Below are 15,933 nucleotides of genomic sequence, written 5' to 3' on the forward strand. Positions count from 1 at the left end.
AAAAATAACAACAAAAGCTGATCACGGTGGTGCATGCCTTTAATTCCTGCACTCAGGAGCCAAGGGCAAGTGGATCTCTGTGAGTTCAAAGCTACCCTGGTCTACATAGTGAGTTCCAGGACAGCCAGGGCTATGTAGAGAGACTCTGTCTCAAACAAAATGAAACAAACAAACAAACCCAACAACAAACCCTCTATTTTAGTGTCCTTGGGGCCTCCAAACCCAAGCCCCTCCTACCCCATCCTCGCCAGTCCGCCTCCATGGTACCTGCTTCCTGAGGTCAGTCACCTCGGCTTCCAGCCGTTCCAGCCTCTCCTCCAGGGGGCACCATTGCTGTTGCTGGGCCCCAGCAGGGGCCAAGGAGCCGGAGGGAGCCTGCTGCTGATAGTCAAGAATGTCAGCGAGCCTAGGGCGCTCTCTGGAGACCTCTCCACCTAAAGGGCGCAAGAAGCCAGCTTGGCCTGTAGGCAGGGGCTGGGAAGGTCTCCTGGGTTCTGTCCTCTAAACCACACATGGGAGAAGAGTCACCCTGTGCCCCACCCTGTCCCCCATCCCACCATGGCGAGGGTGGGGGCGGGGAGGAGACATGGTCTGTGAAGGGGCTGGCATGGACACAGGTAGGGGGAAGAACACGGCAATGCAAATCAGAGGTAGAAGCCTCAGAGCACCCCGGGGGCCTACATCAATTTCCTGAAGGGACACGGAGCAGGATCCAGACCAAGGCCTCCCTGCAACCTGCTCTGACCCTGTGGGGATCCTTAGACGTGGAGCTGTGGTGTGTGGACTATCCATCCACTGTGGGCCAGAGATAGATCTGACGTGTTATGTTTAACAAGAGACCAACACAGGCTGAAATGCCAGGGAGGGTGTTGGATACGTGCAAGGAGGGCTCTTTAATTAGCTGGAGGTCGTGTGTGTGTGTGTGTGTGTGTGTGTGTGTGTGTGTGTGTGTGTGCTCACTCATGTCCCCACCGGTCTACACCTATACCTGTCGGTAAAGGCACTGCTTTGGAAAAGGGGCCCCCCACCCCACTGTTTGTAGGTGTGTGGCAGAAGCTCGGGAGCCCCCATATTGGATGAGGTGGGCTCTGGAAAGCAGAACCCAGTTGTGCTGTGCACTCCAGGCATGGTGAAGACAGCCTGTCCCTGGTTCTAGATAACACTATGTCCAGGAAGGAAGAACGTGCCTCTGAGCTCAGGCCTGGGGTGGGCACAGCCACCCTCCCTCACCTCACCCCCACTAAGTCAGGAAGGTAGGGGCAAAGGCCTCTTCCCACAGACATCCGGGGAGTGGGAGGGCAATGGAGGCTGAAGGAGGTGGCCCTGAGTTTCCCACAGTGGGCACTCAATCAGGACAAGCTGGAGTAACCGAAGGCCTTTCTCCCAGGGACACCAGGCCTGCGAGGCAGAGGGACGTCACCTACTTCTTTCTTTAGTGTCACCATGGGGGGGGCATTCCAGTCCGTGGCTCAATTAATACCACTCCAACTCACTCAGTACGACTCTACTGTCCCCCCTCAGTTGACGCATAACCCACCCCATCCTCTCCTTTCCCCACCGTCTTCACCGAGCCGGAAGAGAGAGCCCCGTAATTCAGTTTGCTCCCCTCTCTCACACAGTACAAGGCTCCCAGAGCAGGTTAAGATGTCACTTGTCACCACAGCACTGCCCAGCTTTCCATCCTGCCCTGTAGCTCTCTCCACCACAGGTCTTAACCCTCCTAGCACCCTAAGCAGTCCACCACCCAGCCTGCCCTCATCTCCTGCCCTGTGCAGGAGATCCTGGCCCCAGAAATCGGCACTGTCTTGACATCGTCCCTCTGCCCAACTTCCAGCCACAGGAAGGATGCTCACGGATAGGGGTCTCAGTATCTGAAGCCCTCCCACCCAAGCATGACCTCCTCCAGCTACCCTGCCCACAGCCCCAGCATCTCCGCCAGCTCCCCCAGCTCTGCTTAAGCAGGCACAACAGAGGGGTCAAGGAAGCAGCGCATGCGGTGGTGTGTGTGGGACGTCGTCCTCTGGAATCCTCAGCTGAAAACAGGGCTAGTCCTTTTCCTCGAAGATCTGCAGGAAGTCCTCCTGGATGTGGCACAAGCCTGGCTGCACCCCAGAAACTGAATTCGGGTTCCCCCTTAGCTTCCTCCTAACCCTTTTCCTGCAGAGACCATCCATTCGTGCAAGCTCCAAAGGCTATAGCCTGACAGGACAAAGTCAGTTCCCACAGAGAGCATTGCCCCCTCCCCCTCTCCTTCTCAATACAAATAATTAACTTCAGACACCCAGATACCAGGACAGCCTCTGCTTCGCTGCTGCTCAGGACTCCTTGGCAGGGACGGCAGGAGGACCCGGCCCAATCCAGGATCCCCTGCCTGACCTCCCCTTCCCCGACTCTGCTCGCCCACCGACGGGGAGTACGGAGAGAGAGCTCCGAGGCCGGCCGGGGACAGGCAGCCCAGGCGGGGCTGGAGAAGTGGTCTGGCCCGGTCCGACGGACTGCCGGGCTGAGCCAGACGTGGGGGCACACGCTGGACGCCCCGACTCACCGCGCGCGGCCAGCGCCAGGCTCCCGAGCTGCAGGAGCAGAGGGAGCAGCGCCGCCCTGGCCCCCGCCATGCTCCCTCCGCCGGCCTCGCTCTGGGTCGGCGCTCGGCGGGCGCTGCGGGAGGCGGGGTGCCGAGACTCAAGCCGCCGCCCACCCAGCCTTTGTTCAGGAAGGGCTCGGCGGTTCTCCGCCCCTTGGTGACCGCTCCCCCACCCCACCGTGGGCTTCTCGCCCCCCGGGCCCCTGCGGGTCCTGACCCATAGCAGCCTTCCAAGCTCCGCAGGAAGCTGAGCGCGGGGTCGCGGGGGTCAGAGCCACCCATCCCTGCCCTTTGGGGCTGCTCATCCTTCAAGGGCTCCGAGTGACTTTTCTTCCTCCACCTTATGGAGTTGTAAGAACAGCAGGCCGAGCTGGGTTCAAAACCCTAAGTAAGGGGCTGGAGAGAAAGCTCAGTGGTTAAGGGCCCTTGCGACTCTTGTAGAGGACCTGGGTTTGGTTCCCAACACTCACATGGCTGCTCACAATCGTCTGTAATTCCGGTTCCAGGGAATCCAATTTCTAACTTCTCCAGTACCAGGCATGCAATACATACATGCAGGCAAAACACCTCAGACGTATAAAATAAAATAAATACATATTTATTAAAATAAAATAAATGAATATTATTCTGCTCAATTCCTATGTAGTCAGTTCCAAGCACTTTTAAATAAATTTCCCTCAGGGCCTCTGCTTCCCTGTTTGTAAGCAGTGGAACCCGTCACCCACTTAAAACTGTACAGGGACGAGCAAGTGACGTCACTTAAATGAAGAATCTAGGGGGCTGGAATGCAGGAAGCCTGGGTGTGTATGGTGGCTCACACCTGCAATCCTCGATTTCCCAGTTGAAGCAAGATCAGAAGTTCCAAGGCTCCAAAGCAGGTTTGAGACCAGCCTGGGATACATGAATGAGATCCTGTCTAACACACACACACACACACACACACACACACACACACACACACACACACACACACACACACGGAGAGGGAGAGGAATTGAGGGCAGTGGTTGGCAGATGGTAAGTACTCAATAACAGATAGTCAGTTTCAATCAGGAGTACCCACTCTTCACTTACACATTTCTTTCCTGGACCCCGCCCACCACTTCCACCCCAGACCCAGGCATGGCCCCAAATGCCTAGGCCTCTCTTCTCTGGCTGGGTGAGCCCCCTTTCCAGACACTGAACTCAGGCAGGCCTCAGGTCTCAGGCCCAGTTGGGAGCAGGGTTGGGCGCTGGGCTTACTTAGTAGGGAGGAGACCTAAGTGAGCAAATGGGGAAAACTGTCCACGGAGCCTAGGACTGGGAAACAGCTCAGTGCAGCTGGAGAGGCAGGATGGGGCCCCATGTTCTCAGGCAGAGGGACATCGAGGGTGGGGTTGTGAATCCAGCCAAAGTCCCTCTCCTGGCCTTGAAGACCTGGACTGTGAAGCCAGCCTCCCCCAGCTGAGGCAGGGCAGGAACTGGAGGTCTCCCTCAGGGGTCAAGGCTTGAGTGAAAAGAGGGCAGGGTCTCTTCCCCAGATGTGCGGCCCATCCCGGGGCTGAGCAAGGGGAAGAGAGGCAGTGACTCAACCTTGCCTCTGTGACCTGGAGCTAGGGTCACACAGCAGAGGAAAAGCCAGAGCCAGCGAAGCCAACAGAACCAGGAGTTAGGAGCTCTTGTCCAATCCCGAAAGTAATGAGAGAGAGAGAGAGAGAGAGAGAGAGAGAGAGAGAGAGAGAGAGAGAGAGAGAGAGAGAGAGAGAGGGAGAGAGGAGAGAGAGAGAGAGAGAGAGAGAGAGAGAAGACAGAGAAAGGAAAACCTTTGAGACAAATCTCCAGTCTAGACTGACCTAGAACTCCACATATAGCTAAGGGTGACTTTGAACTTCTGATTCTCCTGCCTCCGTTCTGGGTGCTGATATTACAGGGACCCACAACCAAGAAGATTACACTGAGTGTTGCAGATGGAGCCCAGGGCTTCATGCATGCAAAGAAGTACTTTCAACTAAGCCACATCTGCAGCGGGAAAATGGAGTGTTTCTATCTACTGGGTGCCTCTTGCAAAGCAGTGGGAGAGTCATGGGGCTAGGACCCCAGACCTGTAGGGAGCAGGGATGCCAGGCCATATACTGGGTCTGGTCTACTGCTCACTGCTGCATGACCTCAGACAAGATAGTCACTTTCCGTGACTGATTTCTGTCCCTTTTAAGATGTATTTATTAGTGTGTGTGTGTGTGTGTGTGTGTGTGTGTGTGTGTGTGTGACAGAGAGACCGAGAGACACAGAGAGACGTGTTTAGGCATGTCACGCCACACCGTCACGGCATGTGTGTGGACCTAAGAGAGCGATCCTCCACTGTGGACCCAATTTAAACCAACAGGCTGGTACTGTAAGCATTCTAACCTGCGGGGCTGTGTCACCAGCCCACAGAAGCCAATTGGTCTTATCTTTGGCCCAACTTCTAATCACTCTCCTCAGAAACTATTTGTGCAGATGAAAAATACTAATCCCAACCTGGCTGTGGTGGTGCATGTCTTTAATCCCAGCACTCAGGAGGCAGAGGCAGGCGGATCTCTGTGAGTTCAAGGCCAGCCAGGTCTACAGAGTGAGATCTAGGACAGACTACATAGAAAAACCCTGTCTCTAAAACAAAACAAAACAAAAAACACAAAACACACACACAAATTAATCCCTGGAACAAGTACCCATCTTTTTTTAATGATCTTTAATCTGTACATCTGTACTCCAACAATTCAGGGGGAGTGCCTCTTCCCATTTATCTGAGAGATCTGGAGGAAGCTGTTCAAGGTCCTGTTGAGCACAAGTCACAGGGTAGTCCCGCCCTTACCTTCTGAGTGATCTTGGTAGATGCTGAAACTTCTCTGGAATGTCAGTGTGACATTTAGATAATGCTTAGACAAAAAAAACAAACAGTTTTAAATCAGTTGAGTTTTGTTATGACTCAGTTTCCCCAAAGTTATCTCTATTAGTTATATATTATTTGTTCTTTTAAGCCAGATTTTATAAATGTTAACTTGAGTTGATTTAGGTGTTTTTATAACCTTAAATTATAAAAATAGCCGGGTGGTAGTGGCACATGCCTTTAATCCCAGCACTCGGGAGGCAGAGGCAGGCGGATCTTTGTGAGTTCGAGGCCAGCCTGGTCTACAGAGCGAGATCCAGGAAAGGCACAAAGCTACACAGAGAAACCCTGTCTTGAAAACACACACACACACACACACACACACACACACACATATACATATATATATATATATATATATATATATATATAAAAATCTTTTGTCCCATTTCCCACAGACCTTGTATAACTTAATCTTTCTGTATCTTGGCTTTAGGGATTTTGGTTTTCTTTTTATCTTTTCTTTTCCATTTTGAAAAACTTCCATCATTTTATCTTTTACCAAACTCTTTTCTACTCTAAACTCTTCTCTTTTCTTTTTTCCTCCTTTTATAAAAAGTATAGCTTCATATTATCTCCCTTTCAACTTCTCACTCTCTCTCTCTCTCTCTCTCTCCACACACACACACACACACACATGCATGCACACACACACACACACACACACACACACACACACACACACCTGTGCACTGTTTCTTAGTTAACATTAATTTTGAGATTTATTTATTTTTAGTTGGTGTGTGTGGGTATTTAACTGCATGCTGGGTCTGTTGTCTGTATACCGTGTGTGTGCCCAGTTCTCTCGAAGGCCAGAAGAGGGCACTGGATCCCTTGGAAGTGGAGTTGCAGGTGATTCTGAGCCGCCTTGTGGGTGCTGGGAATCAAAGAGCAGTCAGTTCTAACGGATGAGCCGTCTCTCTCCAGCCTCCACTGTTTCTTTCTTATTTCATTTTTCAAAACAAGAGTCGAATCCAAGTTGGCACAAATGGCACAATGTGGCATATTAAGATCACCTGCCCATAGACATTGTTAAGCTACCAAGCTTTTTTCTTTTCCTGATTTTTACAGCGTTCCCCTTTTCTTGTCTCCCCACTGTGGTCTCACAGCATCTAATATACACAGGAAGTTTTACATCCTAGCAAGAGTCTGTGACGATATCAGTGACCCTGATCAATGAACAGTCTTTGTAAACAAGAAAAAGCAGAAAAGAAAGTGCACAGAGATCCCCAAACCTCTACATACCAACTCAGTAGCTGCAGAATTGCAGACGCACACTGATCCCCTTGTTATCCCAGCTGCTGACGTGTAGGAGGCTGGGGGTCACGGGTATCATTTCTCCCTTCACCAGCAGCCTTACCATCATCCCATAAGCCATCTTTCTTTTTTTTCTTTTTTTTTTTTTTTTTTTTTTTTTTGGTTTTTCGAGACAGGGTTTCTCTGTGTAGCTTTGCGCCTTTCCTGGAACTCACTTGGTAGTCCAGGCTGGCCTCGAACTCACAGAGATCCGCCTGCCTCTGCCTCCCGAGTGCTGGGATTAAAGGCGTGCACCACCACCGCCCTTTCTTTTTTTTTAAGAGTCACTCCTTCAAAACAGAAATGGCATCTCGTAGAGCCTACTTATGCCCATTATATGCTGTGCAGTTCAAAAAGTGTTCTAGAACAGCCATCTTTTCATTCTGAATGAGCGAATCTATTAAGTACATAGATAGATAGACCAATCGATAGATAGGAAGACATCCAGTGGATAACAGGTGGGGAAGTCCTGTTAAGGCAGTCAGCTGGAGTTCACGATAGAAAGGGCCTTGGGCAGAGCTGGGTGTCCCCTCAGGAGCAGAGTGTCCCTTTGGGCCAGGCTTCCAAGTAAAATAACAAATGACAGCAGAGAGGGAACACCATCGACTCAGACACACCCAGCAGAAACCGCTGGAGAATTTGAGCAGTCAACTGGAGCTCACCTTGAACTTTCTCTTACGGATGAGCTTCCCATGGCTGAATTACCTGCTTCCCTTTCCCGGTGCAGACTTCAGGTCCACCGTCTTGGACTCCAGGAATACTGCCAAGCTTCAGGATGTCCGCTGACGTACGAAAATCAGTCCGTGCCCCCGCCAGCCACTGTTCATGGGACAACACAGTTACGACTGTCCTTCTTTGTCACCTAGAACCTGTTGGGATTTTAGGAGTGTGGTTGAGCTTTTTGCTTTGTTTTGCTTTCATGAGAGAACAATGTAGTTATGCTGAAATTCACATTATGGCTAACCCTGATGGGTGGGCACATTGTAGAGCTGGCAGTGACCTCCAAGCCCTGGGTTCTAAAGCCAGAGGCAAGCTTCACCAGCCCAGGAGGTCAGTCAGCTGCATGCCTCTTCCCACCCAGGGCTGCTGTCTGTCTGTCTGTCTATTTCTGTCTCTGTGTGTCTCTGTCTCTCTTTTTCTCTCTATCTGTATCTCTGTCTCTCTCTCTCCTCTTTTTAAATAGTTATTCATTTGTTGGTGGGGACAGGTGTGTACCACAGCATGCACATAGGGGTCAGAGAACAACTTTCGGAAATCAGTTCCCTCCTTCCATCACGTGGGTCTTGCGGATTAAACTCAGGTTGTCAGGCTTGGTGGCTGGTGTTGGTCTCACTCTCTTCCCAGTCCCTTCTGACTTTCTTTTCCCAGGGACTGGGCACTGGTGATCCGTTGGAGTTTAGATCCGTTAATGGCTAAGACATGGCTCTCTACACAGTTCCTTTTCCTTCCCTCCACTTCCTTCTCATCCCTCAGGCCCTGCTCTCAGCCTTCTGCAATGCCTCCTGGGGGCCCAGGAGGACTTTCGGTGCTGGTAGATATGTTCTGGATCTGGACTATGCAATAGTGTGGCCGTGTGATGCTATGGAGTGCCCATAATAGGCTACTGCGTCTAGATTCTGTATTTTACACTATAATTAAGTTATGGCAAGATAAATAGCCATATTCATATTTTAACCATAAGGCAACTTGTGTGCGTTCATAAAATTCTCAGGATAGTTTACATCAATGGCTTTGTCTCTGTGATTATCCCCAGCTCTCCAACACCACGTATCCCTCTATTGGGGATCCTGGCTGACCCTCTGGCAGTGGGCTGGGTGAACTCCCTAAAGGTCTTTGCCATCTGCCCCTCCCTGGATGGGGCCTTTCCTCTCATTGCCCCTAAGCCCGAGGATGAAGTGGGGATCCCGAAACTCAGTGGTTCTTCTGATCCCTAACCCAGGATGCCTGGTTGGAGTCTCAGAAGTCAGACCTGAAGAGAGACATACTCAATGGGGGTTTAACAAACACCTCCAAAAAAGTGTAAGTAGTTAGTTGTCTTAGCATTGGCCATACATGTTATTAACTGACTCTCAAGTTACATCTCAAAAGGTTGCTAAGCCGTTTCCCCTTCTTTCTCATTTGATGAGGCGGCTCTGGAGCCACCTTGATGGAATTATGACCCGATGAGGGAAAGCCAGAAGGCACACGAGTTGTTTAAGGGATTTTGGATACATCTTTCCTTGTAAGTGGGATTTTTGGTGAGGTTCCTAGAAAACTGTAGGCTCATGGCTGGGAAGGGAGACAGCCTCACGTAGTTGCTAATTGTGTTAGAATTTTTCCCTGCTGCTGGCAGAGGCTTCAGCTGGGTTGCAGGTTGGGGATCTTCTTGCCCCTTCTCGTTTCCCCAAGATTTTCCCGGCCTTTCTATCCTGTCTTATAAGCAGTTAGCAGTTCCAGTTTTTTAATGTCTCATATTTTAGACAGAGACAATTTCATCATCCGCAGGCGAGGACATTGTTATCTTTTCCTTCCTAGTTTGTGTGTGTTTTATGCCCTTTCCTCATCTTGCCACATTAACTAAGACTTCTAGGACAGCACTGACAGGAAGTGGAGCGAGCCGACTTCCTGTCACTTCCTCATCTTAGTGAGATCTTTTAACTTTCATGATGAGCTCACTATGGAGACCAGGCTAGACCCTAACTAGCCTTGAGCCTCCAGCATGCCTCTACCCCTGAGTGCCAGGTGTATAGGCATGCTGGTGAGTGGAAGGCGCTCTGGTCCAGATAGGCATACCCTTAAATGAGCCTCGCCCTTCAAGTTTCCAGCACGTCCCCACACCATTACCCAGAGACCAAAGCCTTAAGCATATGTGCTTTGGGGGCACATTTAAGATCCAAGTATATCAGTTATTTTCTCAGTGACTTCCTTTGCGTTTACCCATGGACAGTGTACTATACTCCATTCCTGTCCCATCTAGGCAAGCTGTCCTTGGGTCAAAGGTTCCCAGGAAGTAGGACTGAGACACTGAGATGCCCACTGAGATGCTGGAGTTAGGGATGCAGGAGCTGTAGCTTTGGTGAGATTTCACAGAGCTCTACAACTCAAGGAATCGCCCCAGATCGTATGAGTAAGGACAGTGTCGATGTCCTTAGAAACACATGTGTTGACAGCAGCAATGCCTGGTTCCCCTGGTGATCACTCTACTGCCTGCTATCCTGCGCCCGACCGTGTACCAGAATGGACCCCTGCGCTGTCCAGCAAGGGCCTTAGCACCAACAAGGTTATCTAAGCTGGGTGCCTCCTTTCCTGAGCATTGTAAAACACGGGGCCTGAGCTGGGACATGCTGGAGGGCAGGTAGGGGAATGAAGGGCTCACCATGGGGTCTGAATGTAAGGAGCATTGGAATTAAGGGGCTGTTGAGGGTCCCTGACTTCTTTATTCTTCAGGGTTCTGTCCTCTAGCCCTCAGCCAGGCCCCTACCCCTCATTTCAGTGATGCTCGGCTTCCTGCATGTGAAATCCAGTAACAAGAGTTGCTACCTGCCGAGGTCTGGTTCAAGGTAGAGGAAGAGGCACACAGTCTGAGGACCCAGGGGAGAGACCCCTAAGGAGGAGACCAGACTTGGGCCTTCGACTTCCCATTCTGTTCCTCGCCCTCCCTCCCGGTCATAGGACTGTCCTTTATACCTCAAAGCTTTGGCGACTCCTGTAGTAAGTCTGGAGCTGTGACTCACAAGCCGAGCAGGACTTGTGGCGATGTGGTAGACAGAATACACCTGCACACCTCTGCAGTTGTCAATCACTATGCCAGGACCATCTCTGTCCTGCCGGGGGGCGGGAGGCAAGTCTGTCCCACCAGCTGCCACCAGCCCTGTCTCCGTGGCAGTCTGAAAATACCTGTGGTCATTCTCCGCTCCTCCCACCAGGAGGCGCGCATGGGCGAATTCGGCAGCTGCCTTGCAGATGTCCACACTGTACTAACCACAGTTCTGCACACAGCTGTCCCTCCCATCTCCCGAGGAACTCACACCCAGCTGACTCCCAGAAACCCAGCCTGTACCCCTGAGCAGCCCAGATGGAGGAGGTAGTTCTTAGGGACCCATCCGTTGAGGGGGTGTCCGGGAAGGGCTTACAGGTTCCCCGGTGCCTGGCAGGGGTACCGTGATGGCCCATCTTCATTGTTAACTTGACTGGGTTTAGAATCACCAGGAATCATACCTCTGGGTGTAATTATGGGGGTGTTTGCAGAAAGGCTTAACCGGAGAGGGAAGGTCTGTCCCCAATATGGGTGGCATCATCCCATGTGCCGGGATCATTTTGACACTACCCCCTCCCTGCTTGTGGATGCCGTGAGGACTCAGCCACTTTGCCCTCTTGCCGCTACGCCTTCCCCATCATGGTGGACTGAACCCTCGAACCAACGCGTATTCAGTCATAGCAGCAAAAAAGTCACTAGTGCAGGTGCCCTGGTCTCCATTCCACCCTGACCCCTTCTCATGTCCACAGTTTATGTAAGGCCCAGAGTGAGGTCTCAGAAAATCGTCCTTAGTGACCTGGGGAACGACTCACCTGGTTCTTAGAGCCTGTGAGAATCAGACCCTCCTCGTCCATGTGTCATATTTCCATTCACAAATTTGTCATTTGTTCAGGAGCTCCCAGCCTGAACAAAGCTGGCATATTTGGCTGTTCCTGGGGTGAAGCTTGGGGTAACAGTGGGTCCGAAAGGTCTCTCCCCATGTGGCTTCAGCTTCTTTCCATCTACCATCCCTCCCTGTGCCACCCTCTGTCTTTTCCTGCCTCACTCCTACCCAGAGTGGGTAGTTACGTGGCCTACATGCCAGATGCCCTGTGGGTTCTGGGTCTGGCTCATGAGAGACATTTGCTGTAGTCAGGAATGCAAGAGAGTAGCCTAAGTAGAATTTCTTTTCCCTGACGCCATCTGGTTGGACCCCAGCTTCTGAGGGCAGCCTTTCTGGGGGAGGCCTGGCTCTCCACTCATAGGACTTCCAACATGCTTTTTGTTTCCCTGGTCATGCCTTCGTGGATGCTCCCTTCACAAAACTCAACTCCGTTTAATATCACCATGTCCTTCTGAGACCTCAATTCATGTGCCTGTCAGCTAAAGCTGCCACCTGAGGGCAGGCCTGGGTCTCTGGAACATTCAAGAGTCCTGGAAATCCTTGGGGAGGAAGTCATAGGGAAGCAAGTTGAAGCATAACCCAGAGAAACCAGGTAGAATTATTTTAATTTTTTAATTTTTAACTTTTTTCCTCTTCTTTATTCTCCTCCTCCTTTTCCTTCTTTTCTTTTTGAGACAAGGCCTCATGTAGCCAGAGCTGGCCTTGAACTACCAATCATTTTGTCTTTATCTCACAATTGCTGGGATTACAAGGGTGTGCCATATTGCTTGACAAATTTCTTCACTTTTTTTTTAGGGTTGGGGTTTGCCCATCACACATGAAGACCTGAGTTTGATCCCCAGAACCAGGTATGGTGGCACATATCTGTAATCCCAGCACTCAGAAGGCAGATATGTTTGAGACCAGTCTGGTATACATGAAACCCTGTCTCAATAAATTATTTTTACTTTATTTATAGTCAAATTCACCCTTTGTCGACTATAGTTCTGAGGGTTTTGTTGTTGTCGCTTTTTTGAAACAGGGTTTCTTTGTGTAGCCCTGACTGTCCTGGAACTCTCTCTGTAGCCCAGGCTGGCCTCGAACTCACAGAGATCCACCTGTCTCTGCCCCCAAGTACTGGGATTAAAGGTGTGTGCCACCACCTGAGTTTTTGCAAAGGCACAGCTATGTTAAGACATGGGAACCATGCTGGTCACTTGGGACTATCCCCTTGAGATCAGCCAATCCCATATTCCCTGGGTCTCTTATTGTTTCTCTGGTTTCTCAAGGGTCTCTTTCTAGCAAAGGCAGCGCACTCTTACTTGACACAGCATTTCAAGGACACAAAGCCACCTCTGATGCACAGACAATATTGGGTCCCAAATGTGGGGAAGGAAGCTGCCAGCAGCTGGGTCTCTCTGTCCTCCCTTTGGCTCAAGGGAAGGAAAGGAGAGCAAAAGTTGGGGGCATGTCTCAGGGGCAGCCTGTCATGGGGTCAGGAAGCTCTAGGCTCTCAGAGTGTGGGAATCTGCAAGCCCCCTTTGGTTCCACCTCCTCTGGATATACAACTAGTGTGGTGGTTTGAATGAAAATGGCCTCATCCACAAAGATGACTCCATTGTAGACTACTGGCAATGGTCAAGAGAGTGCCTGAGCTGACCTACTCTGGTGATCGGATGGCCGAACACCCTAACTGTCATCATAGAACCCTCTTCCAGTGACTGATGGAAGCCGATGCAGAGATCCATGGCCAGGCCCCAGGTGGAGCTCCTGGAGTCCAATCGAAGAGAGAGAGGAGGGATTCTATGAGCAAGAGATATCGAGACCATGACTGGAAAAAACACAGGGACAAATAGCCAAACTAGTGGAAACACATGAACTGTGAACCAATAGCTGAGGAGCCCCCAAGGAACTGGACCAGGCCCTCTGGATAAGTGAGATAGTTGATGAGTTTGAACTGTTTAGGAGGTCCCCAGGCAGTGGGACCAGGACCTGTCCTTGGTGCATGAGCTGTTTCAAAAAAGCGACATTGATATACGAATTCGGGGAAAGAGGGCGCGCCTCGACCTATGAGAATATTTCACACATCGGCTGCCATTAAACCTGAGGCCATATTTCATTCTCATGCACAGGGCAGGGTCTGCTTGCTCTTCACCTGAAGACACCGAGACTCAGCAAGACGAAGTGGTTTGGAACCTGGGGCCTATGCTGAAACGCTTTGCTCAGCCTTGGTGCAGGGAGGAGGGGATTAGACCTGCCTCAACTGAATCTACCAGGCTGGGCTGACTCCCCAGGGGAGATCTTGCCTTGGAGGAGGTGGGAATTGGGGGTGAATTGTGGGGGAAGCCTGGGGGTTTGGAGGAGGGAGGACAGGGGAATCTGTGGCTGATATGTAACACGACTAGAAAAATCTCTTATATAAAATAAAAAAAAGAAAAAGAAAAAAGAAAGAAAATGGCCCCATAGTCCCATAGGGAGTGACACTATTAGGAGGTGTGGCCTCGTTGGAGGAAGTGTGTCACTGGGAGCGGGCTTTGAGGTTTCAAAAGCTCAAGCCAGGCTCAATGTTGCTCTCTCTTCCTGCTGCCTGAGGATCAGATGTAGAACTCTCAGCTCCTTCTCCAGCACCATGTCTGCCTGTCCTGATGATAATGGACTAAACCTCTGACCTGTAAGCCAGCCCCAATTAATATTTTCCTTTATGAGTTGCCATGGTCATGGTGTCTCTTCACAGCAATAAAACCCTAACTAAGACAGCCAGGATGGGCGGTCACTAAAGCAGCTGAGAAGCAACAGAATGTAGGACTTGCCCTATGGAACAACTGCTGATGTGCTTATTCTTGTCACCTGCACTGTGTGCAAGGCACTGGACCTGCCTCATCTTCATCCCGAGCAGTGCACTTTGTTGCTGACAGTGTATCGAGTCCACTTTACAGATGAGAACACTGAGATGCGGGGAGACTGCAAGGGAAGCTAAGGCCAAGCGCTGGCATCACTCATGGTGCAGTAGGCATCGGGTCCCAGTGTCTCGTTGCCCTGTTGCCATGTGCCTTCTGGTTAACCACTTCGTCTTGCTGAGTCTCGGTGTCTTCAGGTGAAGAGCAAGCAGACCCTGCCCTGTGCATGAGAATGAAACACGGCCTCAGGTTTAATGGCAGCCGATGTGTGAAATATTCTCATAGGTCGAGGCGCGCCCTCTTTCCCCGAATTCGTATATCAAAGTTCTACCCTCTAATGCCTCAGAACGTGACTGTCTTTGGGAATAGGGTCACTGCACATGTAAGTAATTAAGTTGAAGTCATCAGAGGGGCCGTACTCCACTACAACTGGTGTCTTTATAAAAGGGGCATTTTGGAGGCTGAGGGTGTAGCTCAGTGGTACCGTGCTAGCTTATCACGCACAAGGCCCTGGGTTTGGTCCCAAGTGCTGCAAAAGGTGGACATGTGGATGCAGAGGCATGTCCACAGAGAGGACGCCTCGACTTTGAGGATGAAGGCAAAGGTCTGGTGACATTTCTGCCAGCAGAGGGTCTTTAAAGACAGTAATGAGAATGCACAGGATGAGGTGGACGACTTAGCTCAGTGGTGTACAGCAAGGTCCTGGGGTTTTGTCCTCAACATCATTTTTAAAAAAGGATCGGGAGCAATATTAGTGGGTAAAAATACTTGCTGCACAAGTGTGAGGACCTGAGGTAGAAATCCCAGCACACACACTTGTGGGGCAAGCCTGAAGACCTGAGTATGATGCCTGGAATCCATGCTGGAAGGAGAGAACAAGATCCTGAAAGATGTCCTCTGACTACAAGATCACAGCATCATGCACTTCCCTGTGTACATATCACACACACACACACACACACACTCACTCACACACACACACACACACGTTCACACACACACACACACACACACACACACACACACGTTCACACACACACTCAACACACATAGCAATAATAGTAAATAAACTTTTAAAATTATTTTAGCTGGGCAGACGCCTTTAATCCCAGCACTTGGGAGGCAGAGGCAGGTCAATCTATGAGTTTAATGCCAGCCTGGTCTACAGAGCGAGATCCAGGACAGCCAAAGATAAACAGAGAAACCCTGTCTCAAAAAAAAAAAAACCCATAAATTAATAAACAGTTTTTTGTTTTTGTTTTTTTTTCCACAGAGTTGCGGGGGCTGGTGTAGAGGCCTCTGAAGGGGGGCTCTTCTTCCCTCCCTCCCTGCATCTCCATCTTCCAGAAATGGCTCCTGGTCAAGCCATCCAGGCCTGGCAGCACCTCTGTGACTTTGGAAGTGCTGTTGAGGAAATGGAGGCTGGGAAACAGGAAAGGCCTTGTTGGAAGGACCCACCCCCATGGGCAAAGGGTCTCCCTATTCTCTAGGCCCTTCAGCTCCTTCATGGTCCAGTGTGCCTAACACCACCACAGTTTGGTTGGGCATCAGGATCTTAGCTTAGAAAACTGCAAAAAACACCGAGGATGCAGGACACTGGCCTTCAAAGAGCTCAACTCTAGGTCCACTCTAGTGAGGCCTGGCACCCTCCCC

At 50.7% G+C, this 15,933-nt stretch overlaps 1 protein-coding gene across 1 annotated transcript in view; it reads right to left on the reverse strand.

Moving 5' to 3' along the window:
* The window catches only part of Kcp (kielin cysteine rich BMP regulator), a 29,620-nt gene extending 27,005 nt beyond the window's left edge, over nucleotides 1-2,615 (reverse strand). The window contains exons 1-2 of the mRNA XM_059257485.1: nucleotides 2,546-2,615; nucleotides 268-434 (exon numbers count right to left, since the gene is read on the reverse strand). Coding sequence (XP_059113468.1) covers nucleotides 268-434; nucleotides 2,546-2,615 — 237 coding nt within the window. The remainder of the gene's footprint in view (nucleotides 1-267; nucleotides 435-2,545) is intronic.
* Nucleotides 2,616-15,933: the final 13,318 nt, after the last annotated feature.

The sequence above is a fragment of the Peromyscus eremicus genome, chromosome 3 (genome assembly GCF_949786415.1).
Source record: "Peromyscus eremicus chromosome 3, PerEre_H2_v1, whole genome shotgun sequence".
NCBI classification, from domain to species: domain Eukaryota; kingdom Metazoa; phylum Chordata; class Mammalia; order Rodentia; family Cricetidae; genus Peromyscus; species Peromyscus eremicus.